The 26,234-nt window shown below is 35.1% G+C and overlaps 1 protein-coding gene across 1 annotated transcript in view; it reads left to right on the forward strand.

The window, feature by feature from the left end:
• CFAP47 (cilia and flagella associated protein 47) overlaps positions 1 to 26,234 on the forward strand; it is a gene marked incomplete at both ends in the record, with an annotated part of 304,526 nt that overhangs the window by 201,576 nt on the left and 76,716 nt on the right. Inside the window, 3 exon segments of the mRNA XM_082609208.1 lie at positions 3,301 to 3,405; positions 7,271 to 7,427; positions 21,280 to 21,378. Coding sequence (XP_082465334.1) covers positions 3,301 to 3,405; positions 7,271 to 7,427; positions 21,280 to 21,378 — 361 coding nt within the window.

Below are 26,234 nucleotides of genomic sequence, written 5' to 3' on the forward strand. Positions count from 1 at the left end.
CAAAGGAACATAAATTCGGGGAATATTCTTAGGCAATTGGCTATGTGGCTCTGAAGTTCAGGGTAGAATATTAAGCTAGAAGTGAAGACTTGGAGGATCATCTGCACCAAAATGATAACTGAAATTTGGGGAGTATATGGGGGGAGGTCTGTGTATATAGAAAAGTAGCAAACCCCAAGCCTCACTGACCCTTGAGTGTAGAGGAGTGAGAAGAGTCCACAAAGGAGACCCACCCTCCCTCTTGCGTCTCCCCAGCTATCAACGTCCCCACCAAAGTGGTGCATTTTAGGAATATGATTTAACTCAATGGTTATTCTATGTGTCCAGGTCCCAGGACGCCAGTTCTTTTTAGCTTTCCCTTAGTTCCTACCCATCACCCCCTCCCCACAGACAGTGCTGACAGCTCTGCCCCTCTCTTTCTATACCTCATTTTCTCATTCCTTCATTCCTGGGAGAGACTAGAGCCAGTCAGTGGGCCTCAATCACCTTATCTTCCCCCAAGTAGCAAAACAAGATCTGAAGGTTCAGCATCTCTGTCTGTATTTCCAAAGCATACGATACCAAGTATGTATAGTGAATGCCAAAACCCTGCTTTCAAGTAAACTTCGAAATGATAACTGCAATAGATTATTTTCTTCAGAGGACCTCACAGTAAATCACGGTGTTTAGAAAAAGGCTTTTACTATTTGCTGTTTGATGATTGTTTAACGAATCTACAATGTGATTTCTTTCTTTATATTTTAATACCTGTCTCTTGTCACTCACTGGTTGCCAACTAATATGATATGAAATTAGTTCTTAACTGCCATGATGTGTCAAATCAGATATCGCTAAGTATTACATTGCTAAAATTGGTGTATATAGTGTAATCTTAGAAAAATTATTTTAAAATATACATGTATGTTTGTATTACTTAACACCATATTTTCCATAAATTCAACAGAATATGATGTTCAGGCTATAGTTTACATTTAACAGAAATTACTCATTAGTGGTGTTTTCATATCCTTCGTATCACTACTTTTATAGAGAATGTAAACTGTGGTCCAAGGGAAAACAAATGCATTGTATTACAGATGCCATCTTAACGTTGCATAATGAAAAAGATGGTCTCGGCTTTAACATTTCCAACCATGGTTTTCTAGTCCATTCATTCTTTCGTACACTTATCAAATATTATTGACCACAGAATACACAATTAATTTAATATTTGGAAACAACTCAAAAATAAATTTACAGGTGAGAAAAATACTATTATATGTTATAGAACAAATAGGAACATACATTAATGGTAATGATAATAAATGGAAAGTATATTATATATATGTATATACTTTATATAGATATGTATATATAACTTTATTCCTGGTTTTGTTGTGTAATATTCATGTTTACATAGGTAAGGATTTTAAAATATTGATGATTACCTGTAAATGCTTCAATAAGTAAGCATAGATTGATTATCAAGGCAAATAATGATATTAAAAATTTACTGTCCTCCATCTATATATTATGCGAAATTTCAAAAAGATACAGAAGTGGAAAGAATAATACAATGCACAAACTTATACCTTCTATCTTTGTTCTTATAGTAACAATTTGTTATATTTTTTCCTCTCTTTTCTCTCTTACATTTCTTACTATTCAATTTAAAGGTAAATTGTAGATGCTATTTTAACAATAAATACTTTAGATTATATTTCTTAAGAGCATATCAGTCTCCTCCATCATCTAATATCCTGTCCAAATTTCAGTTTACCTAACTGTTGCAAGAATATCTTTCCCTCTTGAACTAGGATCTAGTGTAAGCTCAGACATGGGAATTGGTACTACTGATGACACTTGCTTGTAATAAAATGTTTTTAAGTTTCAAAAGCTGATATGTTTAACATATTATTTATATATCCCATTACACTAAACCAGTAGGTTTGCTACAGTTAAATTCCATCCAACCGTGTTTATCTTTTTTTCCTTGAAACCAGGGGAGATGCATTTTTCAGTAAATTTTAGGTGGAAATAAAGGAATTGAGTTATTGCTTAGTTGTATACACTACCTCAATTTTCACCACATGCCTCTGACATATATTTATAGAAAAGGAATTTGAGGCCAGAGAGGCTAAAATATTTAAACCACATGATTAGTCAGTCGTAGAACTAGAGTTAAAAATCTAAGTTAATATAGTATTATACATTTTTCCGATGAAATGAATGATTTCTTTTATATATATATGGGGGGAGGGAGAGATATTTTTGTCACATTTGCTAAATTGAAAGAACATATGAACTGCAACTTTTCTGTTTTTTTTGTTCTTTGCTAAAGTTAATTCTGATATTAATTTGAACTCCTTAAAAGTGCATTAACTGATAATGTCAAAACTGATAATGAAGTATCAGAGGGACACCCAGCCTGAGATAAAAAATAACTGCTGTAGATAAACCACATGTATAATAAGGAGGTAACTCTGTTCTAAAATTAAGTTTGTATTTTTTTTTCATGGTCGTTTTCAGAGTTTATTGAAGAGCAAGTGCTGTATTCTACAAGGATTGAATGACTTTGCCATATTGCAAGTGTCCTTTTTCAAAAGTTATCTGGCAAAATACATTAGTGAAAAAATAATTGACTTCTCAAATGTGCCACTCATTCTGTCATTCTGTAAGGGTTGATAATAAATATTACATTATTCACAGTGTAGCTTTTTGATTACTTAAGATCTTCAAGCCTTCATTATATTATGATGGAGTTTCTAGCTTCTTTCACAATCTCTAAAGAGGTAACTCAGATTAATACATTTCAGACTCAAGTTATTCTAGCAGGTCACACCTTGAGGGTCTATGTAATAGGACAAAGAAAACACTTTATTGTACAACAAAGAAGCATGTCTTGCATCTGCACTTAGACTCAGTTCATTTCTTTTGACCTCGCCAACACTGCAAGTTAGGTTCCCAGTGGTTTGACAGGTATTTTGGGATGGATAATAAGCTATGGGTTCTTTAAATAAAATGTACATTTCTATTATTGGGGATTCCAACTCAGATTAAAAAATTCATCCTGATTTCCTTTTATTGGTCGATGTGGTTATTGTCTGGGGGAAGAACATTGTGTGAGCACTAATAAACACTGTTTACTATGGGCTGTTTCACCAATATTCCCCAAGCAGGCATACTGAGAATGGTTAATGTGTATAAGGCAACACGTTAATCACATGAACATCAACCTGGTATACACCTAGCACACAAAGATGCTGACTCAAGCAAAAGTATTGATTTTTGTTTCTCTTTCTTGTTTCTTAATTTACACAGCTGATCATACCACCTCACTCCACCAAAGACATATCTGTTCACTTTCGTCCTTCTGCTCTTGGAAGAGCTGGTCATCAGACTTCTATCACCTTCCACTGTGCTCAGGTACAATAGAGTATTCTTGGACCAAGACAAGTTAATTAAATTTTAAAGTCAATACACAAGTAAATCTAATTTGTCCACTTGACATCTTTGCAAGCAAAACAAATTTATTGTAAATTATTATTTAAATGAACTTTTGAAAATACAGTATGCATTATGTATGTACAGGCATTTTTAAATCCTTAGATCACTTGACTGAAAGAGAATATACACCCAGATTTAAAATGTAGGGACTTTAATGTAAATGCTAAATTGCTAGCATTTATGTTAATTTTCTGACTTGGATTTTATTACTCAAATTTTCATGAACTTAAATATAAAATGGTATAAAATGTACTCTTGCAAGTACTGTGTTATTTTTTTCACTCTTTTTTCATCTGAATAATAAGAATTTAAAACAATACTTTATTTTTTAAGTATCTCTAAACTCGCTACATGCCATTCTAAGAATTATTTCAGTTCATTGTCCAGAGTCCTATGGAAGTATGGCCAACCCCATTTTATGGATCAGGAATATGAGACACACAGAAATTAAGACCAGGCAGCTAGTAGGAGGTCGAACCCAGACCTGAACCCAGGACATCTGGCTTCAACCCATCTTCATGACTATTCTTACAGCTACTGACAGATTGCCTAGGCATAACTCTCTTACTGCCAATGAAAATTTTTCATAAATTTTACAGTTATTATTTTTTACTTCTTCAAGTGTTGATGCGGGAGTAAAGTAAATGGAGGTATATACTTTATATCCTATGGGACACCAAGGAGCTTACAAAATCCTGCTATCTGGGAGGGAGTGAAATCAAATATAATACAGGGGTTCCTATGTCAGTGCAAGGCCTGTATGTAACTGAAGTACCCTCTTTTTCCCCAAAAATGTGTAATTTAGAAAAAAGTTTTTGAGGCTAATAAATTTTTTACATGATTACTGACTTATACATGACCTGAAGCAATACTGTGGAAGTATGCTTGACTTTCAAAGATATTAAAGAAAACAGACAAACCAGTATTCCTTCTCATAAAGAAGGGCAGGTATAGTAGAGATATTTTCTTTCACAAAAATAATTTTAACACAGCTGATCTTTTAAATCATTGCTTCATAGCAGGGTCAGGCCTTTCATCTTATTTCTTGGAGATAACTTAGTTGCTTGCATTTCTGGTGGAAATTACATCTACTTAAGGTGGTCTGGGCACATCAGCAGGATAGTGATCAGTTCTCCATCTTAATAGATTTAGAAAATCCTAGCCTAGAGGCTGAACTCAAAATTCTTTATCAAATACAAAAGAACTCAAACAAGTAAGTAATCCACTCAAACCTTTTTGTCAATCACTTTAACACTGGGGCTTGATTTCAGTCACTCTAAGCCTCTCCTTCCAAATTGTAGCAAATCTCCAAGGCTTTATCTCTGGTTAGACTTAAATCAATAATTCATTCATTTAGCTACTGAGTCCAGACCGCTTCAACCTTTTCAATGTATTGCCCTAACCTTTGTGATTTTTCTTGCCTTTTCTTTTTATTTTTTTGCCTTTAATTTTTTTTTCCTTTCTATCCCTGAATAAGTCAGGTCTTCCTCTTCTTTTAATTCATCTAGTTGACATTCTTTGCAGGCAAAACTGGTTTATCCTAAAGTATTAATTGAATGAACTTTTGAAAATGCAGTATATATTATGTATGTGTAGGCATCTAAAGAAGATATTTTTAAGAAGAAAATTTTAGGGCTTACTTTTCTAAGTCTGAGAGTTTGCAATTAGGTTAACCACTAGGGAAAAACTCTGTCCCTCTCTTGATTTCACTGATAAATATATCTGAACTAACACACACAACTGAGTAGCTGATTAATCAAAAATCTAGTATGGTAGTGCTTGTAGGATAAGTTTTAACTATTTCTGAATATGACTCTTTGCTGAACTTAAGGAAATGGCTATGGTTTATTATTTGTTTCATTTGTTTCCAGTTTGTATCCATGTGAAGAACTCTGCATTGTAAAAAAATCTAACTTTAAGCTAAAGTTGTTTGTATAGATTTTGAATCCTGAGATTAATTTGGTTAGGGCATCACAACTGCAAATATCATAAACTCATAATATGCTACCAGAATCTCTCAATGAGATTGTTACTGTATAACAGGATGAGGAACAATAGCAAGCAGCAAATGGGATAAACAGGCCTTCTCTGATATCAAACATTATGTTCTGAGATTTTCTCTTGGTTTTCAGTCGTTTCATTTTTTATTTTCAAATAGTTGCCATTATTTATTTCATTTATACTTGATGTGGGACTCACTGCATCTAAAGGTCAAAACAGTGAAAATAAAGGAAAAAGATTTAAAATCAGAGTGATTTTATTACCCAGCATGTGTCTATGGTCCTTGCAGCCCGTGTCTATGGCAGATTCTCTTGATTCTTAGCAAGCTCAAATGCCCTTGAGCTCTACTCAGTGTGCAAGCCAGATCTACTATCTTTTACCTCCACTTGTTTCTTCTTTCAGAAACACATTGGAATTGGATCTTTAATTGTTTTACTCTGTCTCCTTTCAAAGAAGTTTGAGATAAAGATGGACTAAAAATGTTACCTTTTTTTTTAATGCATATGTTCCCTGGGCTACTTTTTAATTTCCCTCTATGAACCCAGGTGGATAATTTAAGCAATGCCAGGGTAATTGTTAGATACTAGTGTCCAGGAATGGTAGGAAATGGTTTAACTTAGAACCTCCAGTATTCCAGGCTACTTGGCAAAACATGAAAACATGACCTTCTTGGTTTTGTAGTTTGGCTTATTTCCAGTGGTTTAAATTAACCTAATTTCTGTCATCCATGATTTATTTTATAAAATAGCCAAAAAGTAAGTAATTTACATAAAACAGTTGTTACTATAATTGAACCCTGACATTTGATTCCAGGCAGTCAATTACATGTGATCAAGTTCAGGCATCATAAGTGAAAATATAGTGAATTTATGCTTGTAGACTCTCTAACTAAAAGTAATACAGTCATTTGAAGACATGTGCAGATAAAACTTGCCTTTTCATCCTCACTTACTGAGACAGCATTTTATGAATTTCCTGTCACCACCCATCCTACTTTGGAAGCAAAGCAAGTTTCCCTCTTTTATTGGAACTTAAGCTTGGAAACATCTATGTAGTTTGAGAGGTGATAAACCAGGACATTGTTCGCTGGTTTTTGGTTAATGACCTCGTCATTCATCGGTAACATTAGTAAAGTGTTCGGTGTAGAACAGAGTCTCAAGGGACTTTTATTCTAAATGAATACAAAGGGAACATTTTCAAACAGAACTTTGCAGGCTTATGAAACACAGATAAGAACAATGGCCACATTCACTCTTCTTCACATAATTTTTGAGCCATTTTTTCATATCATGTGATAAAACATACACTGTACTAGATGATGGGCGTAAATAATTTGGCAGTAAGTTGTATACACTTCTTTTTAATGGGACTGCAATCTGTGTCTCACCTTGTTTGCCTTCCTGTGATAAATATTTTGGAAACTTCATAGAGCATTTAGTCCCAGTTTGTTAGACAAATTGATTTTTTTAAAAATCTTGAGCAGAAATGCATGGCTTTCATTAAATTTTCTCTTTTATATTGCTATCAGTAAGCTTGTATGTATTGAAATATGTTTAATATTTGAACATTGGCCTTTTGCCTTTTTTTCAGTGTAAAAACACATTGATTTTTCAATAAAATCAAAAGGAATTTGGAAAAGGAAGGAAAGATAAAAACAGTGCATGTTAAATATTAACAAAAAACTTATCTGCCAAAATTTTTATGTGTACTATATTTATTAAGTGGTACAAATAAAAAGTATGTAATTAGTACATATATGTTATGGATGTTTATCTTTATATAGTTTAAAGAATGGATATTCTACATCTCTGGAATAGGACTATTCCCCCAGCCTCTAGAAATAGAAAGAATGACCACATACCTTCGTCTTCAATCATCTGTTCTTATACCTTTCCAAAATCCCACCAAAGAAGATGTTTTAATCGATATCATACTAACAGGTAAGTTGTTTTTCTTTTACTTTACATATGTTATTTTGTAATTTTTTTAAAAAAATTATTTATTTTTATTTTTGGCTGCGTTGGGTCTTCGTTGTGGTGCGCGGGCTTCTCATTGCAGTGGCTTCTCTTATTGCGGAGCACAGTGCGCAGGCTTTGGTAGTTGTGGCGCACGGGCTTAGCTGCTCCATGGCATGTGGGATCTGCCCGGGCCAGGGCTCGAACCCATGTCCCCTGCATTGGCAGGCGGATTCCTAACCACTGCGCCACCAGGGAAGCCCATTTTGTAATTATTAATCACACTTATTCTATTATAGAGTCCAAGCATTTTAGAGGTAGTGGACACTTCAGGGATCTGTTAGTTCAACAACATCATTTTATTAAAGAGAAAGCATATGTTTAAGAGATGAAGTATCATGGCCAAAATCACAACTCTAAACTCCAGGATCAGAAATTAGGAATCTGTATGCCAAGTCAAGTTCTTCTAATTTTACCTGGAAACTTGAATATGTAAATCAGTAAATTTGTACAATTCTTATGATATTACTCAAATATGCCAATGTTTATTCCTCAAAGTTTATAAAAATTCCAGTGTTCTAATTTTGTTTCCTTTGCCCCTTTTCTATATAAATAGACAGCATATTTGGATTAAATTTTGGCTCCAACCAAGCTTGTTCCTTTTTTCGTGTCATATTGAAGATGCATGTTTTGAAATTCAATTGTGTGAAATGTTTGATCACTTTGTATTAAATGACCCAATAATGTGGGTCTGAAATAAAAATCAACTCATTATAAGTTTTCTGAAACACATTTTAAATGTAATGTTGAACATTAATAATTTTAACTTTTCAACTATTTTTACTACTTCTACTAAAATTACAACTACTGCTACTACTACGGTGATCCATTTTATAAAGTTCAGTTTCAGGGCTAAAAGGAACACATATGTTAAGGTTTTTGATGTAAATAACCAATTTACTCTCCTGAATGGTTATCCTATTGCACTTCATGCTGCCATCAGGAGTATATTACAGACATAACTACTTATTTTCTTGAACCTTGTAAGCCCTGAGTATCAACATTCTCCTTAATTTCCAGCAGTCTCATTGTGGGAAAATTGTATCTTATCATCATTGCAAATTTTCTATTTTTTATTAATGCTGAAGCTGAACACTATCATTTACCTGTTAGAGTTCTCATCTTTCCTGATCATCTCTTCATGCTTGTGGTATGAAATAAGAAAAATTAAGAACATAATGTCATCTCATGTAAAATTCCCTTATGAATACTTTGGCTATGATGAGAAGGAGAAACATGCTGTTTAGTAAAACTTGACTGCAGGCTCAAGGAAGTCAGTATTTTAATGTGGAAGAGACTTGAGCATATATATAAGCAGACGGAAGAAGCCAGGGTTGAGAAAGAGTTAAAGCTATAAAGGACATAGGGTTTAACCAATGGGCCAAGGCTCTGGGAGGACTGGTATCAGGGTTGAGGTAGAAGGAAGAACTATGAACAGCAGGGGCATTTCTACTTTTGAACAGGTGGAGGTAAGCTAAAACAAATGTGAATGTAGATAAATTGTAGGTACTAGAGGGGCTTTGGAATTAAGAGCAGTTGGATTTATATTTTCATCTGCTGAGAAAAGGAGATATAGTAAGAGATTTGAAGAGTGGCACAGTGGGTTGAAATAACTGCTGGAGGGAAAGGAAGATGGAACTGACAAAATTCAAATAGGAAAGGTATTGTATTTGGCTGGAATTGGAAAACACAAGTTTAGGTAGGCGCCAAGAAAATGTGTGTTTGTAAACTTTGTACCAGTTGTAGAACTTAGAATTCCTGGTGTGGGAACACGCAAGGCTGATTAATGGAACTTTCCAGGGAATGGAATTTTCAAGGCAGCTGCATAGCTATAAGAGTGTTATAAAAGCATATTAGATCGATATTTTAACATTAAAATAAATTGTGAAATAATTTGTGGCTTCTTAATTTTCTTTAATAGGTCAAAAATTTTTTCTACTATGTAACAGGAAAAAGCAGCTTGATAATTAAAAATGTATTAGTCTCTTGTAGTTTAAAACAGTCTTTTTAAAGTAAACTCACTCTCTCGGGTGAATGTTTAGACTCTTAGGTTCTCCCCCTTCTTCCTTCAACCCATGGAGTCTGGGGAATAAGAAAGACACTGACATCTGATATCTTTCTCTCTTCCACTTTCTCCATTAGTTTATGAAAAGATTCCTCCTTTCCTTTTCTTGGTGATGGAGTCTCTCTGTCACTCTGTCATTACCTCCTCCTTCTTTCTTTTGTGGACTTATTTTTTTTCTAGCCACCATGTACATGTCTTCTTGTAATCATATTTCTTGGCAACCTGGCCTCATAATTTGGCCTGAATTGTTGAAGGGCCACAAGGAAATATGACTGACAAGAAGAATAAAAATATTTAACACATATGCCAAATATACTCATTAGAGAAAGTACTACATTAATACCTTCTCATTTAAATATTTGTAAATGTCTTAAAATTATTTCATGATAGGATGATGGAATACCTTGCTGTCTTTCAAAAGAAGATGTAAATGTTCCTGCAGATGCTACATAATTCACAGAATCCCCTTAGGGAGGTTGATAGGAAGACTCAATATAGCCCCAAGAGAGTAGTTGATGTGTCTGAGAGATCCCACAGTATTTCAGATCCTGCATTCCTCATCTCTCTTTCAGATAGATAGATAGACAGACAGACTTTATAGATATTTAAGGTATAAAGATGAAGATATCTTTCAAAAGTCACTGTTTTTCCAAGAAGGCAACATTTTTAGAATTGTAAACTCATCATCAAAACTTTTATATTGCCCAATTATCTAACGTCTTTTCTTCTGCTATCTTGGCTGTTTTCATTTTAATCACTTCTCTCAGATATATTGCCCTTTGATATTCAAATAATCTATTTATTATCTTTAATTAAATTCTATTTAATCTTTTAATTCTACTGTGTGTTGTCTATACATTCAGTTGACCATTATGCAAGGCAAGGTATCAAAAAGATTATATTTGAGGGATCTATTCATATCTGAATCTATGCCAACTTAAAAAAGTAATGAGATAGGGAGGCTAGAGAGGAGATGGCCTAAACACCTGGAGAATACTAGAGATGTGTCCAAAGCACACCATTAATGAGTCCCATGAGGACCAGAATGCCACAGAAAAGCTTTCAAATAGCGTAGAAAACTAGGATTTTTTATGCATCCACTATGTCCACACTTAAGCTCTATAAATGTGACTATACCCAATCTTTACAAAAAGACTCTTGGAGGTTTTTTCATTGTGGAACCTGAGGCTTAGAAATTTCCTAAAGCCATGCAGTGGGTAAGTGATGGAACAGGTTCTTGAACTCATCTTCTCCAGGACCACCTCACTGTCTTTCTAAGTTGTCTGCTTCCAGATGGTGCTTTAAAAGCCCCATACTGGATTAGCAGATGCAAACTATTATATATCAAATGGATAAACAACAAGGTCCTACCGTATAGCACAGGGAAGTATATTCAATATCCTGTGATAAGCCATAATGGAAAAGAATATGAAAAAGAATGTATATATACGTATAACTGAATCATTGTGCTGTACAGCAGAAATTAACACAACATTATAAATCAACTATAGTTCAATAAAATAAATTTAAAATAAATAAATAAATAAATAAATAAATAAAAGCCCCATACTGATAAGGCTCTAAAGAAAGGCACTTGGCCTTCTTTTTGCTTCCTCCCCCCAGATCTCAGGGAAAGAGGCCTCCCTGCATCCTATCAAAGGACCTCAAGAAATGCCCCTGACTACCACTCCTTTCACATTTTCTCAGCTCTTCGGGACTCTCCTTTCTCTTTTTAACATTGCCATCAGACCCTAGCTCACATATGCTTGGATTTCCCATCTTGGCCGCCTTATTCGGCCAGGACATGTTCCCTTCCTCAGCGACTGGTATCCATGGACTCAATTCCCACAATCCTCTCTCATCAGTAATTATGTCTTCCACCCCAGCCCCCTACTCTTAAGTTTCCTTCCTACTTAGCTGGAAGTAAAGGTGGAAACAGGGAAGGTAGCTGTGAGTGGGAAGCAAGCATCTGAGTTGAAACATTAGAAATGAGGGCCCAGTGTGTACATTAAGAATTTAAGGACCCATCTCCATTATATGTATGTGTGTGCCCTTGTTCATATAACCGTATTCCACACCTGCTACTTTATATGCTTGCTAAGGGCGGGGGTTATATTAACTCATAGATTTGCTCCTAACTAAATGAGTATTTCAGTGTTGGCATGTATGTTGATAAAGCAGGAGTTGAATATTAAGTCACTGTTTATTGAGCATCTGTTTTGTGCTGAAAGCTGTCATATGCACATTTCAAAGCTACCTCATGTGTGGGATATACGTACACACAAAAATATATACACATTGTATTTTGATTTTATGTGGTATTCTACTTGTGAAATATCACTATGGGTTATATACCTAAAAGTTGCATAAATGAATGAAGCAGTAATAGATGTATGCAGAGTAGTTGTTTTGATTATTTATGTTAAAGTAGCTGTAGTCTTGAGATTATTTGATCTTTTACTTAATACAAATTTTTTTTTCTCTTTAATTTATTTTAATGGAGGTGCTTCTCTATGTTAATATCTTTTTTTTTTAAAGTGGTTTCTTTTTTTTTTTTTTTGCTTTATAACAAATTTAATCAGTTATACATATACATATGTTTCCATATCCCCTCCCTTTTGCGTCTCCCTCCCACCCTCCCTATCCCACCCCTCCAGGCGGTCACAAAGCACCGAGCTGATCTCCCTGTGCTATGCGGCTGCTTCCCACTAGCTATCTACCTTACGTTTGGTAGTGTATATATGTCCATGCCTCTCTCTCTCGCTTTGTCCCAGCTTCCCCTTCCCCCTCCCCATATCCTCAAGTCCATTCTCGAGTAGGTCTGTGTCTTTATTCCTGTTTTACCCCTAGGTTGTTCATGACATTTTTTTCCCTTAAATTCCATATATATGTGTTAGCATACGGTATTTGTCTTTCTCTTTCTGACTTGCTTCACTCTGTATGACAGACTCTAGGTCTATCCACCTCATTACAAATAGCTCAATGTCGTTTCTTTTTATGGCTGAGTCATATTCCATTGTATATATGTGCCACATCTTCTTTATCCATTGATCGGATGATGGACACTTAGGTTGTTTCCATCTCTGGGCTATTGTAAATAGAGCTGCAATGAACATTTTGGTACATGACTCTTTTAGAATTATGGTTTTCTCAGGGTATATGCCCAGTAGTGGGATTGCTGGGTCATATGGTAGTTCTATTTGTAGCTTTTTCAGGAACCTCCATACTGTTCTCCATAGTGGCTCTACCAATTCACATGCCCACCAGCAGTGCAAGAGTGTTCCCTTTTCTCCACACCCTCTCCAGCATTTATTGTGTCTAGATTTTTTGATGATGGCCATTCTGACTGGTGTGAGATGATATCTCATTGTAGTTTGGATTTGCATTTCTCTAATGATTAATGATGTTGAGCATTCTTTCATGTGTTTGTTGGCAGTCTGTCTATCTTCTTTGGAGAAGTGTCTATTTAGGTCTTCTGCCCATTTTTGGATTGGGTTGTTTGGTTTTTCTGCTATTGAGCTGCGTGAGGTGCTTATAAATTTTGGAAATTAATCCTTTGTCAGTTGCTTCATTTGGAAATATTTTCTCCTATTCTGAGGGCTGTCTTTTGGTCTTCTTTATCCTTTCCTTTGCTGTGCCAAAGCTTTCAAGTTTCATTAGGTCCCATTTGTTTATTTTTGTTTTTATTTCCATTTCTCTGGGAGGTGGGTCCAAAAGGATCTTGCTGTGATTTCTGCCATAGAGTGTTCTGCCTATGTTTTCCTCTAAGAGTTTGATAGTTTCTGGCCTTACATTTAGGTCTTTAATCCATTTGGAGCTTATTTTTGTGTAGGGTGTTAGGGAGTGATCGAATCTCGTACTTTTACATGTACCTGTCCAGTTTTCCCAGCACCACTTATTGAAGAGGCTGTCCTTTCTCCACTGTACATCCCTGCCTCCTTTATCAAAGATAAGGTGACCATATGCACGTGGGTTTATCTCTGGGCTCTGTGTCCTGTTCCATTGATCTATCTTTCTGTTTTTGTGCCAGTCCCACAGTGTCTTGATGACTGTAGCTTTTTAGTACAGTCTGAAGTCAGGGAGCCTGATTCCTCCAGCTGCCTTTTTCGTTCTCAAGATTGCTTTGGCTATTCGGGGTCTTTTGTGTTTCCAGACAAATTGTGAAATTTTTTGTTCTAGTTCTCTGAAAAATGCCAGTGGTAGTTTGATAGGGATTGCATTGAATCTGTAGATTGCTTTGGGTAGTAGAGTCATTTTCACAATGTTGATTCTTCCAATCCAAGCACATGGTATATCTTTCCAACTATTTGTATCATCTTTATTTTCGTTCATCAGTGTCCTATAATTTTCTGCATACCGGTCTTTTGTCTCCTTAGGTAGGTTTATTCCTAGATATTTTATTCTTTTTGTTGCAGTGGTAAATGGGAGTGTTTTCTTGATTTCACTTTCAGATTTTTCATCCTTAGTGTACAGGAATTCCAGAGATTTCTGTGCATTAATTTTATATACTGCTACTTTACCAAATTCATTGATTAGCTCCAGTAGTTTTCTGGTAGCATCTTTAGGATTCTCTTTGTATAGTATCATGTCATCTGCAAACAGTGACAGCTTTAGGTCTTCTTTTCCGATCTGGATTCCTTTTATTTCCTTTGTTCTCCGATTGCTGTGGCTAAAACTTGCAAAACTATGTTGAATAAGAGTGGTGAGAGTGGGCAACCTTGTCTTGTTCCTGATCTTAATGGAAATGCTTTCCGTTTTTCACCATTGAGGACGATGTTGGCTGTGGGTTTGTCATATATGGCCTTTCTTATGTTGAGGAAAGTTCCCCCTATGCCTACTTTCTGCAGGTTTTTTTTTTTTAATCATAAATGGGTGTTGAATTTTGTCGAAACCTTTCTCTGCATCTATTGAGAGAATCATATGGTTTTTCTCCTTCAGTTTGTTAATATGGTGTATCACGTTGATTGATTTTCGTATACTGAAGAATTTAAATGCAATATTAGTGATTTGATTCAAATGTTTAAGTATAAGTGGATTCTATTCCAGACATTAGTAGTTTTATTAAAGAGCAAAACAGAATAACAGCAGGGATAAAGGTGTGCATACCAGTTAACATATTAGTTTTACAAATATCAACTTTCATTTTGAGGGTTGATAAAATATAAACAAGGTACTCTGTTGAATTGTTGTTGACTCAGGTTGATTATGACCATGGTGTTCACTAGTAATATAGTAATAAAGCAAACAATATAACACAGTTACGATAAGTTAATCACACTTACGGGATGTGGAGAGGTAATACCCAGTGCATTTGATTTCACATGTTTGAATTAGTTTATGAAAATCTTGCCCTTGGAGGCCTCTGAATCTTATCTGAAGTACCTCCAGAGTTGAATAAGTATTTATGTTAAATATGTAGTGATCATTGTACATTGCCAGTCAAGGTGTGCATAGCTTAATACATAAGAGAGATAAATAGGTGTAAGAAAAAGTCCCACGATCTCAAAATCGCTCCCAAATTCACATAGTCAACTATTTAAATATTTGAATTAATAAACATCACTGGGAGATTTGAGATTGGTGGGCAGGAAAGTTGGAGTATCAAATATATAACAGTCTACTTATACCTTAGTTTAATTGGATTATTTGTCTTAGTTTGCTTTGCTCATAACAAATAGCTAACACTCATACTCTGGAAAAGTAGACGTGGAATTATTGTTATAGCCACTTTTCAGATAAGTAATCTGAGACTCAACTTGCTTATAATTACTTTAATTATTTTTAGATACGGTTTGGGAGCCTTAATATTTGGGATTCCTTTTTTCTCACTTAGTAGCTTTCAAAATTCAGTAAGCAGTAATTGGAAACTTATCAAAATTTAGATTCTCAGGTTCACAGTTATTCTGATTCATTATGTCTGGGGTAAGACCCTACCATCACAAATTATTCCAATGTAGGTTGTCAGAAGACAGCACTTTCAGAAATATTGCTCTTTACACAATGGTCTTGAAATATATTTTAATATCATACACCTCAATTAGTAAATATTTTTCAGCATTCACTTCAATGTATGCATATTTACTTGTGAAATATTTACATATAGCATCATCACCTCATATATTTAATGTCAGTAAAGCTTATCTCCTTTCCATAGAGAATTAACTATAATTTATGTTTCCCCCATGACCCAGTAGTTCAACTTACACAAATCCCATTTTATTTATTTATTTATTTATTTATTTTTTCGGTACACGGGCCTCTCACTGTTGTGGCCTCTTCCGTTGCGGAGCACAGGCTCCAGAGGCGCAGGCTCAGCGGCCATGGCTCACAGGCCTAGCCGCTCCGCGACATGTGGGATCGTCCCAGACCGGGGCACGAACCCGTGTCCCCTGCATCGGCAGGCGGGCTCTCAACCACTGCGCCACCAGGGAAGCCCCGAAATCCCATTTTAAAGATAACAAAATGTGCTTCCATTTAATTAAAGCTATAGGAATGTTTTTTTTTGCATTTAGTCTTTAGTCTCCTCCCCACAAAACACAACTTTTTATTTTGAAAAATGTCACACCTACAGAAGAGCATAGTACAATGAATGGTCCTATATTTTTCATACAGATGCATCTATTTCATCAATTGTTAACTTTTGGGGAACTTGCTTTATATCCTATCTCTATCTGTAGACATATAATTTCGTCTCTAAAGTATGTATGGCCTTAGAAAAAGGACTTTCTCCAACATAATTTCAATGCCATTATCATACACTAAGATTTAACCTAGATACATTAATATTTTTAAAATATTAAATATCCACAGTAAAACTTCTCCAATTATCCCAAAAATGTTCCTTATAACTTTAAAAAATGTTATCTTTTTTCCAGTCTGGGATTCAATCAAGGATTATTCATTACATTTGGTTTCCAATCTCTTACATCTCATTTAATCTAAAAATTCCCTTCTACCTTGTTTTGTCTTTTATGATATTGGTATTTTGGAGCATCCAGGCCAGTTGTCTTGTAGAATATTGCATGTTATGGATTTCTTTTTTTTTTTTTTCTGTACGAAAATTTCTTTGTCTTTATTTCATATTGCATATCTTGGAAGTCATATGATATTAAGACATAAAAAAACACCTAAATATATTTACAGCTCCATAATGTTACACTGCACTGATGTACTTTGATTTATCTTATCTTTGTTTCTTCATTATTCAATTCAGATTAAACAATTTGGTAAGAATATCACATATTGTGTACTTCTCATTGCAACACATTCGGAAACACAAAGTCCCATTAGTGGGGATACTAAGTTAATCACTTGGTTAAGGTTGTGTCTGCCAGATCTTTATATTGTAAAGATTATCTTTTCCCTTTATAACTAATAAATAATTTTGGGGGAGTGATAATTTGAGGCAATGTGAATAACCTCTTCCCTTACAACCCTTCATTTGATAGTTTCAGATATGCTACCAGTATCAATTATTATGTCCATTATCCTTGCTATTTTTTATTAGCTGAGATTTTTCAATGAAAGAAAAAAGCTTTTTCTCTGCTTCTTTCCTCCCCCCCAACTCTTTTTATTTTTAAGTACGAGTACAGATTCATGGATTTTTAAAATCTTTTATATTTCAGCATTTATTGTTTTCAAATCCCCATCACATTATCATATTTAACCACTGAACATTTAATTTATAAAAATGTGAGGGAATCTAAATTCAGAAGACACAAGCTGTGTGACCTTGGGTAAGGAACTTTTATTTTTTTGGCTTTTGTGTCTCCTAACACTGGGGGAGGTACCAGGTAATCTCTGAGCTTGCTTCTAGCTGGTGATTCTATGATTCTTTGACCACTGCATGTGTACTGTTTGATGGCCCACTCTTTATTCAGGGGAGGCTCCTTGATTTCTATCATTATCATTATATTTCTGAGTAATGCCTCTGAGTTTGGAAAAACAGAAACAAAGCCAGATGTTAACAGAAATGACTTTGACACCTACCTCTTCCTTCTCTGGATTTCTCTGTATCCAGATCTCTAGGAGGAATTTGTGGCTCTTAATGAGCAATTCAGAAATACTAGAGCTAATATTTGTACAAATCCATAACTATTATATCAATAGAAAAGAATAATCTCTCACTCCTTTTCCTTTTTCTTCTTGCATTGAAGACTATTAAACTTGTTTGCCGTGTTTTTGAATTATAGCAAATTTTTATGGTTTTTGAAAAGACGTTCATTCAAAGAGTAGTGCCAGAGGGACTTCCTTGGTGGTTCAGTGGTTAAGACTCTGCGCTTCCACTGCAGGGGGCATGGGTTCTATCCCTGGTGGGGGAAGTTCCACATGACCTACTATGCAGCCAAAAAGGAAAAAAAAAAAAAAAAAAAAAAAAGAGTAGTGCCAGAGCAGACTGGGAAAAGACAGTTCCAGACCTTTTTCTTTCTGTTACTGATTCCCTTATGGTCGAAAGAACACAATCTGTATGATTTAGGGTATTTTAAATTTGTTAAGGTTTGTTTTATGACCCAGTATATGGTCTCTCTTGGTAAATGTCCCATAGGACTTAAAACAAATAAGTATCCTGTTGTTTTATGGAGTGTTTTACATATGTCATTCAAATCCTCAGTTAATTTTGTTATTTGGGTCTTCTGTATCCTTGCTGATTTTCTGACTAGTAGTTTTACCTATCACTTGGTGAGAGGGGGATATTAAATCACACAACTATAATGGTGTATTTATTTCTTCTTTCCCGTCTATTGAATTTTGCTTCATGTAAGTTGAGGCTTTGTTATTTGTTATAGACACATTAGTATTATATGTCTTCCTGGTGTATCCATATTTTATAATTATGTATTGCCCCTCTTTGTCTCTAGTAATTTTCTTTTCTCTGAAGTTTGCTTTATATGATAGTAATGTAACCTTTTTTTTTTTTTTTTGCGGTACGCGGGCCTCTCACCGTTGCGGCCCCTCCCGCTGCGGAGCACAGGCTCCGAACGCGCAGGCCCAGCGCCCACGGACCACGGGCCCAGCCGCTCCGTGGCATGTGGGATCTTCTGGGACCGGGGCATGAACCCGTGTCCCCTGCATCAGCAGGCGGACTCTCAACCACTGCGCCACCAGGGAAGCCCCATTTTTGTTTTTTAAAATTAACATTTTCATGGTACATCTTTTATCATCCTTTTTCTTTCAAACTACCTATGTCATTAAATTGGAGAAGTCTGTTTTAGATAGAACATTGTCGGACCATGTTATATATAAATATTTTAACTCTACCCTGGCTAGCTACCCTTTCCCTCAGCCTGCTACCCCAGCAAGAGAATTGGAGTGCCGCCTGTTTCTACCAAGCAAGAGATAGAAGATCAGCTCCCCTCCCCTTTATTTTTCTGCCGCTCTTAGTTGATTTGGGTTGGAGACTTGTTCAGTGCCTTGTCCAGTATATATGAGAGGCAGTATGGAAACCTGGAAACCCACCACCATGTCGTTCCTCAAGTCCCAAGGTCCCTAAGCAGGCTGCCTTCTTCTTTCATATTTCAGAGTCTCCCTATCCTTGTCTGTTGTGTGTTATGTCTGGCAATTTTTACTTGTAAGAGGGGCGGCCTAGGAGGAATGGGGCTACTTCATTTTTGTGGATTTTTATTATTATTCTTTTGGACACTCCCAAATTTGGCCAGTGGGACGCTTTACAAGACAATCCCTAAGTCCTTTTTATCGTCATTAGTTTTTGAATATTTTGTTACTTTCTGGCAGTATAAGATGTTCTAGTTTCACCTAGCACTCAACTTGCTGTAAAACTAGAATTCGGCATTTTTCAGTGGTCTGCTGTACAGAGACAAGGTATTTAGTGTCCAAGATATGGGCACTAGATGTGCTCATTGCTGCTAGGATGTTCCTTTCAGGGGACAGAACAAAGAAGTATAATTATTAAAATAGTTATTAAAAACAGTTATCTCATACTGATACCTCCTATTCCGATCCTACACCATAGGGTTCTTCCTCAATTCACCTCACTTTCTCTTCTCCCATGTGAAAAACCTCACTCCCAACACATCAATTCAGTACCCATTTGCTCTATCATACCTATATACCCCTTATATTTTCTAAATTACTATATTCTTAACTACCAAGAAAAAGAGAGAGAGAGAGAGAGAGAAGAAAAGAAAAAGGAACTGAAAACTACTAAATCTAAAGCTATCTTTGCAGTTGATTTTTCCTCCTGGAATATATTATACTACAATAGAACAGTCAGAGAACTATGGCCAAAATATTCTTTAATTAATTCTTTACTCTGTATAGTTTTGTTGTCAATTTATATAAAGATGGATTCTTTAATTTTTAATTTGAATTCAGTTTTAGCTTTGCTTTTTCACACTTTCTAAATTTATTTTTGAATTTGTAAAACACGTATTGTTCAAAACTCAAAGCTATGTAAAATGTTCTACTTAAAGAAATCCCATTCCCATAACTCAACCATCCACCACTTTCTCAAACAATCATATAGATGACCATCATCATTTGATTCTGATTTATCCATACTGTGTTTAGTTTTGCAAAAATGAGTATATATAAATAAATGCATATGTACACACATGGTTCTGTTTCATCCTCTATCTTATACAAAGGTAGGATACTGTATAATTTCTTTTGCAACTTGCTAACTTCACCTAATAATATGTCTGGGATCCTAGTAAAATAGTTAATGGACATCTTTCTCATAGATTTTTATGACTTTTTAGTACCTCAGTTTTTTTCCTGCACTATTGTGTATACACAACTAGTCTCTAGTGCATAGATCTTTTCATTATTGCTAATAATTTGCTATACAACTATTGCTATGCAAATAATGCCTTTGTATATTTAAGCTGTATTTCTACAAGTAGTATTGATGGGCAAAATGGTAAATATATATACAATTTTACTGTATGTTACAAAAATCCCCTTCTTAGAAGTTGTAACACTCCCATTCCTTTCCAAGGCATCAGCTGATATCTAGTTCAATATATTTAAAATTATAAATTTCTGTGCTGACAGAGTTTTTTTACTTTTTATACATGGTAGCACTAAAAGCCGGTACGTGTTATGTAGCCCATAAGCACGTTTTGAAAAATTGATTGATTTTTGCATATATTAGTTTAAATTATTAACATTGCAGAAGTGTATATTTATGTATGTGTAAATATTAACTACTACAATCCATTTTTATGTGGTAGGTTCAAACAGGCTCTCAGTAATATCTTTTACTTGAATAGTTTAAATTAAAATTCCAAGAATTTATGAGTTGATTTTATAATATTTTTTGAGTATTATAGAAAAAATCATTAATAGTGTTGAATATGTTCTTCAAAAATGCCATTTAAGGGCTTCCCTGGTGGCGCATTGGTTGGGAGTCTGCCTGCAGATGCAGGGGACGCAGGTTCGTGCCCCAGTCCGGGAAGATCCCACGTGCAGCGGAGCGGCTGGGCCCATGAGCCATGGCCGCTGAGCCTGCGCGTCCGGAGCCCGCGTGTCCAGAGCCTGTGCTCCACAACGGGAGAGGCCACAACAGAGAGAGGCCCGCATACTGCAAGAAAAAAAAAATGCCATTTAAATCTCATCTTAAAATGTACTTTGAAAATGATCATCTCAGAAATTTCCCATTAGAAGGAAGTTTTGATTCTATTTCAGTCTCCACTGATGTTTTTCCTCTTTAATGTGACATTGAAGTGTAATATCTCTTTATATTTTGATTAGGTCAGGAGAAGCACAAGCGTCTTGTCCTGGCTCCATACTGGGACAGCTTCCTCGAAGAGACTTCTACCTTCAAGCTTAGTGGTCTGAGTCACACAAAAGGTACAGGATTTCTGCCTTATATTCTGTCATTCTATATGCTATCGCATTTCAGAGATGATGAAATATGTCTTGTTGTCTTAATAAATATTTAACGAAAATTAAATGTACAAGTTAAAAATTTTGACACAAATTTTAGTAAGTTGATAGAAAAACATGGATAGTATAACCTTTACATATAGTCATTATATCTTCACTTTTTTTTCATTCCTTATTGCATGAATACAACTTGCAAAAAATCTTATCTCTGAGACTGTGGATGGTTGAATGTCATACCACTTAATACATAACTGTGTGAGTCAAAGAAGATTTTGGAAAATTAAAAATACCTAGTGTGAGGCTTCCCTGTTGGCAGTGTGGTTGAGAGTCCGCCTGCCGATGCAGGGGACATGGGTTCGTGCCCCTGTCCGGGAAGATCCACATGCCTCGGAGCGGCTGGGCCCGTGAGCCATGGCTGCTGAGCGTGCGCGTCCGGGTCCTGTGCTCCGCAATGGGAGAGGCCACAACGGTGAGAGGCCTGCATACCGCAAAAAAACAAAAACAAAACAAAACCTAGTGTGCTAAAGCTGCTCACACCTATGAAAATAATTCCATCTTTGCAAAGCTGACAATTCCCTGAAAATGTATTATAGGGTGTACAGGTATTAGTAATCCCAACTGCATATTGATGAATACGAAAAAAAATCTAAAGCATAAGAAATAATGAATTTGCTTAAAAATCTAAAGCTCACGAAATATGAATTTGCTTAAAATAATTTTCATTACAAAAAACTAATCATAATAATTATTGTACATATAAAATACAAATTATCTTAACATAATTATTACAAAAATAATAACTAAAATCAGTAACTACTACTAACATTCCAATATAAGTGGGTTCATGACTTTCTTTTATATTTACTATAGTCATTTTTATTAGCATCCTGAATCTCATTAATTTATTTCATTTGATACAGCAGCTCCATTGTATAGGTGTTACTATTATTATTATTGAATCAAGGAGATTGCAATTCAGAAAAATTAACTTACACAAAATCAAAACAGTTGCTTACTGGCAAAGCCGAACTACCATATGTCTGATTTCAACATCTCTGTTTTCTCTTTCTTTGCAATATGTTAAAAGGAGTATGAACTGCAGTTCACAAAAGAGGAAGTACCAATGGCCAAAGAATGACTGAAAATATGTTCAAAGTCACTAATATTCAAATAGATCTTGATTTAAATGATAGCCAGCTAAGTTTTCTTATTCCTTTTTAAAAAATTTTTTCTATTTCAATTAAACTGTGATGAAATTGGAACAAACACTGATTAGTGGAGTATAAATCACTACATAATTTCTGAAAAGCACTTTGTGTAATGTATATAAAGAAACTTAGACATTATCACCTTTTTGACCCAGTAATTCCAATTCCGGTGAGATATTTTCAAGAAATAATCAAAAGATGGATTATTTATCCACAGAGATGTTTGATATTGAATTATATATAACAGCAAAAAATTGGAAATCACCTCAATGCCAAATAACAACTTTGTTGTATCTGTAGTAACTATTTATATGTCTGCTTATATTTTAATTTTACTTAGCCATTAAATATATAAGACATTTTCTTTTATTTCATTTTTTCCATTGATTCTGCACTTTCAAAGCCTTTCTACATTTGAATCAATTGAAACTTCACCTCTGTTTTCCTTTTTTCTTCTCCTTTGTTTATAATGGGGAAAGAGTTATAGGTAGGTAGGTGTCTTTTTCATTTGCTCCTTTTTTTTTTATTAATTAATTTATTTATTTTTGCTGTGTTGGGTCTTCGTTTCTGTGCGACGGCTATCTCCAGTTGTGGCAAGTGGGGGCCACTCTTCATCGCGGTGCACGGGCCTCTCACTGTCGCGGCCTCTCTTGTTGCGGAGCACAAGTTCCAGATGCGCAGGCTCAGTAGTTGTGGCTCACGGGCCTAGTCGCTCCACGGCATGTGGGATCCTCCCAGACCAGGGCTCGAACCCGTGTCCCCTGCATTGGCAGGCAGATTCTCAACCACTGCGCCACCAGGGAAGCCCCCCATTTGCTCCTTTAATTCATCCAGATTTTGCTTTTTTGCTCTGTAGTTACAATCTAATTTGATTCCCCCTTAATTAGCAAGATTTCCATCTTTTAATTGAATAATAATTATTATTCTGTTGTTATTTATTTTTGCAATGTGACATCCTATATTCAATCATCTATACTCTGTTACATAGATCTGTATTTCCGGTCTTGTTCCAGTGCCATACGGTTTAAATCCTCCAGGTTTATGTTTTCTTATTTTATTTCTATTTTCTCATTATCATTTAAATCATTTCTTTCCTTTTATCATCTATTTATCCTTCTGGAAAATAATTTAGAACAACTTTTTAACAAGTTCTGAAAAGTACCAGTAAACATTTGATTGAAATTACATTAAACCTATAGACAAATTTGGTAGGAACTACATCTTTACAATATTTAATCTTCTTATCCATGACCACTTATTTCCTCAATATTTTTGAGCACAGTATTTATAAATATTAATAAAGTTCATTTTTCCATGAAAAAAACATAAAGTTTCCAGTGGCAGTACTTTTATTTAAATAATACAAATAATGGGTAGAGGTGGTCAAAAGGTAAATAAATTAATAAAATGGCAGGGAATCATCCACTCTAAACATAGAGTATGGGAATTAGGGAAATTATTGTTTCTTTTACCAAAGTCAACAATCTTATTGCATTAGTTTATAAAGTTTTCATCTTTGTTTACTAATTTTGGACTACTTATATATTGAAATGACTGCTTATTTTTTGTTTTTTTTTGAATTCCTGGTTCTTTATTCTGCAGTAAGTAATTTTTAAGTAATTTTCAAATTAAAAACTAACTAAATAATCCAATTAGCAATTATATATAATGTAATTTCTATGCAACACAGAGACCAACATTTTGTGTTCCATTTTAAAATCTTCAAATTTGAAAAATTATAGATGTACTCTCTTTTTTTAAAATTTTGCTTTGTATATTTTAAGGCAATGCTGTTTGGTACATAGATATTTATTTATTTTTTAATATTTATTTATTTATTTGGCTGCACTGGGTCTTAGTTCAGCATGTGGGATCTTCATTGCCATGTGCGGGGTCTTCGTCGTGGCATGCAGGATCTTTAGTTATGGCATGCAGAATCTTTAGTTGCAGCATGCAGGGTCTTTAGTTGCAGCACGTGGGATCATTAGTTGCAGCATGCAAGATCTTTAGTTGAGGCATGGGAACTCTTGGTTGCGGCATGTGGGATCTAGTTCCCTGACCAGGGATCGAACCCAGGCCCCCTGCATTGGGAGAGCAGAGTCTTGGCCACTGGACCATCAGGGAAGTCCCTAAGCATACTTCCTTAATTATAATTTATATTGTTCTTGCTGTCTTCAAATGGTTTTCAAATTTAATGCCGTGTTTGCTGGATTTTTCAACTAGCAATGGACAACCCTGACTGTGCAGTGGGTTGACAGTTCCAAATATATTCTGTGCTGCTCTATATAATAAAATCTCCAAAGGGGTTTGTTTATTTTCAAGAAATTTGTTATTTGCTCTGATATTCTTACATGGTATAATATTAGTGATATGGATATCCCTGATGGTTTGGGGAGCATAAACAGTAAGGGTACAACAGAAATGGGATCTCTGTTTCTTACACTGCTATTGGCATTTTTAGAGACTTTGGGATTCATTGACCATATTGTAAAAATTGCTTCTAGGGAAAATCTCATATATGATATAAAGCATTTGTATTCTTAAAACTAAGTCTTTCTACATCTACACGATATCAGATGAATTGATTGAGTGGAGAGGTTCTAAACTTGTATCGTCCAGTTTGCCAAGTAATGTGACAGTGCATTCAGTTCAATTCAGTTTAAGTGCTAGGCATTAAAGGGAAACCAAGTGATAGCTGGTAAGACTAGTATTCCTCAAATGTGAATGCTAATGCTTCAATCCATGGTAAGCTAATCTATGCATCATCCCAGTCACAGCCTGACTTTACCAACATTTTGTTCTATATATGACAAAAGGACATGGATAAAAATAATTTCTGTAAATACTCCTCATATTAACTTCTTTCTGAAATTTTAAGTTCCTTTGCATTTCTGAAATCCCTTAATAAAATTGGATGGGTGGGTGGATGGGTTGATGGATCGATAGATGGATAGATGGATGGATGGATAGATATATACATAAATACATACATACCAAGACAAGAACTCTAGCCATTGACACTATTTTTTTACATTGGAAAAAGATGTTCACATCCATTTCATTCCTCCAAGGAAACATTTTTGTTTTCCTAGAATTTTTCTTCCTTAGAATGAGTTCCGTAGTAGGCTATACTTCATTTTGTTTTTAGTAGTTTCACTGTTCTTTTCATTATCTTTCTTTCAAAACTGCTGACAGAAACTAGACAGGAGTTTAAAAAAAAAAAAAAAAAAGGGTCCTACTGTCAGCAAAGAATCTTAACCTGCCAGGTTTTCAGTTTGAAGCTCATTCTTGTGTACACATCTAATTAGGTCGAGTAACCAAAGATGAGACAAGAGTATAGGTGAATTGTGATCTCAGAAGCCATCCTTCTACAACGGTGATAACATGTATAAGAGTTGCAGTGTTCCTTTTCTCTTTTACTAGGAAGTAATCAAATGTCACCGAAGCAAAATCAAGATTAAACTCCTGATAAAAAAATCTTAGCTGAAACATTTTCCTGGGTCCTCTGACTGTGATAGTTTAAAAAAAATGGGGGCGGTGGATTAGCATTATTATATATCATAGTGTAGCGCTAGGGAGTAAGGTACTAGCTTACAAATCTATATATGTATA

This window comes from Mesoplodon mirus, assembly GCF_964341445.2.
Source record: "Mesoplodon mirus genome assembly, chromosome: X".
Taxonomy (NCBI): domain Eukaryota; kingdom Metazoa; phylum Chordata; class Mammalia; order Artiodactyla; family Ziphiidae; genus Mesoplodon; species Mesoplodon mirus.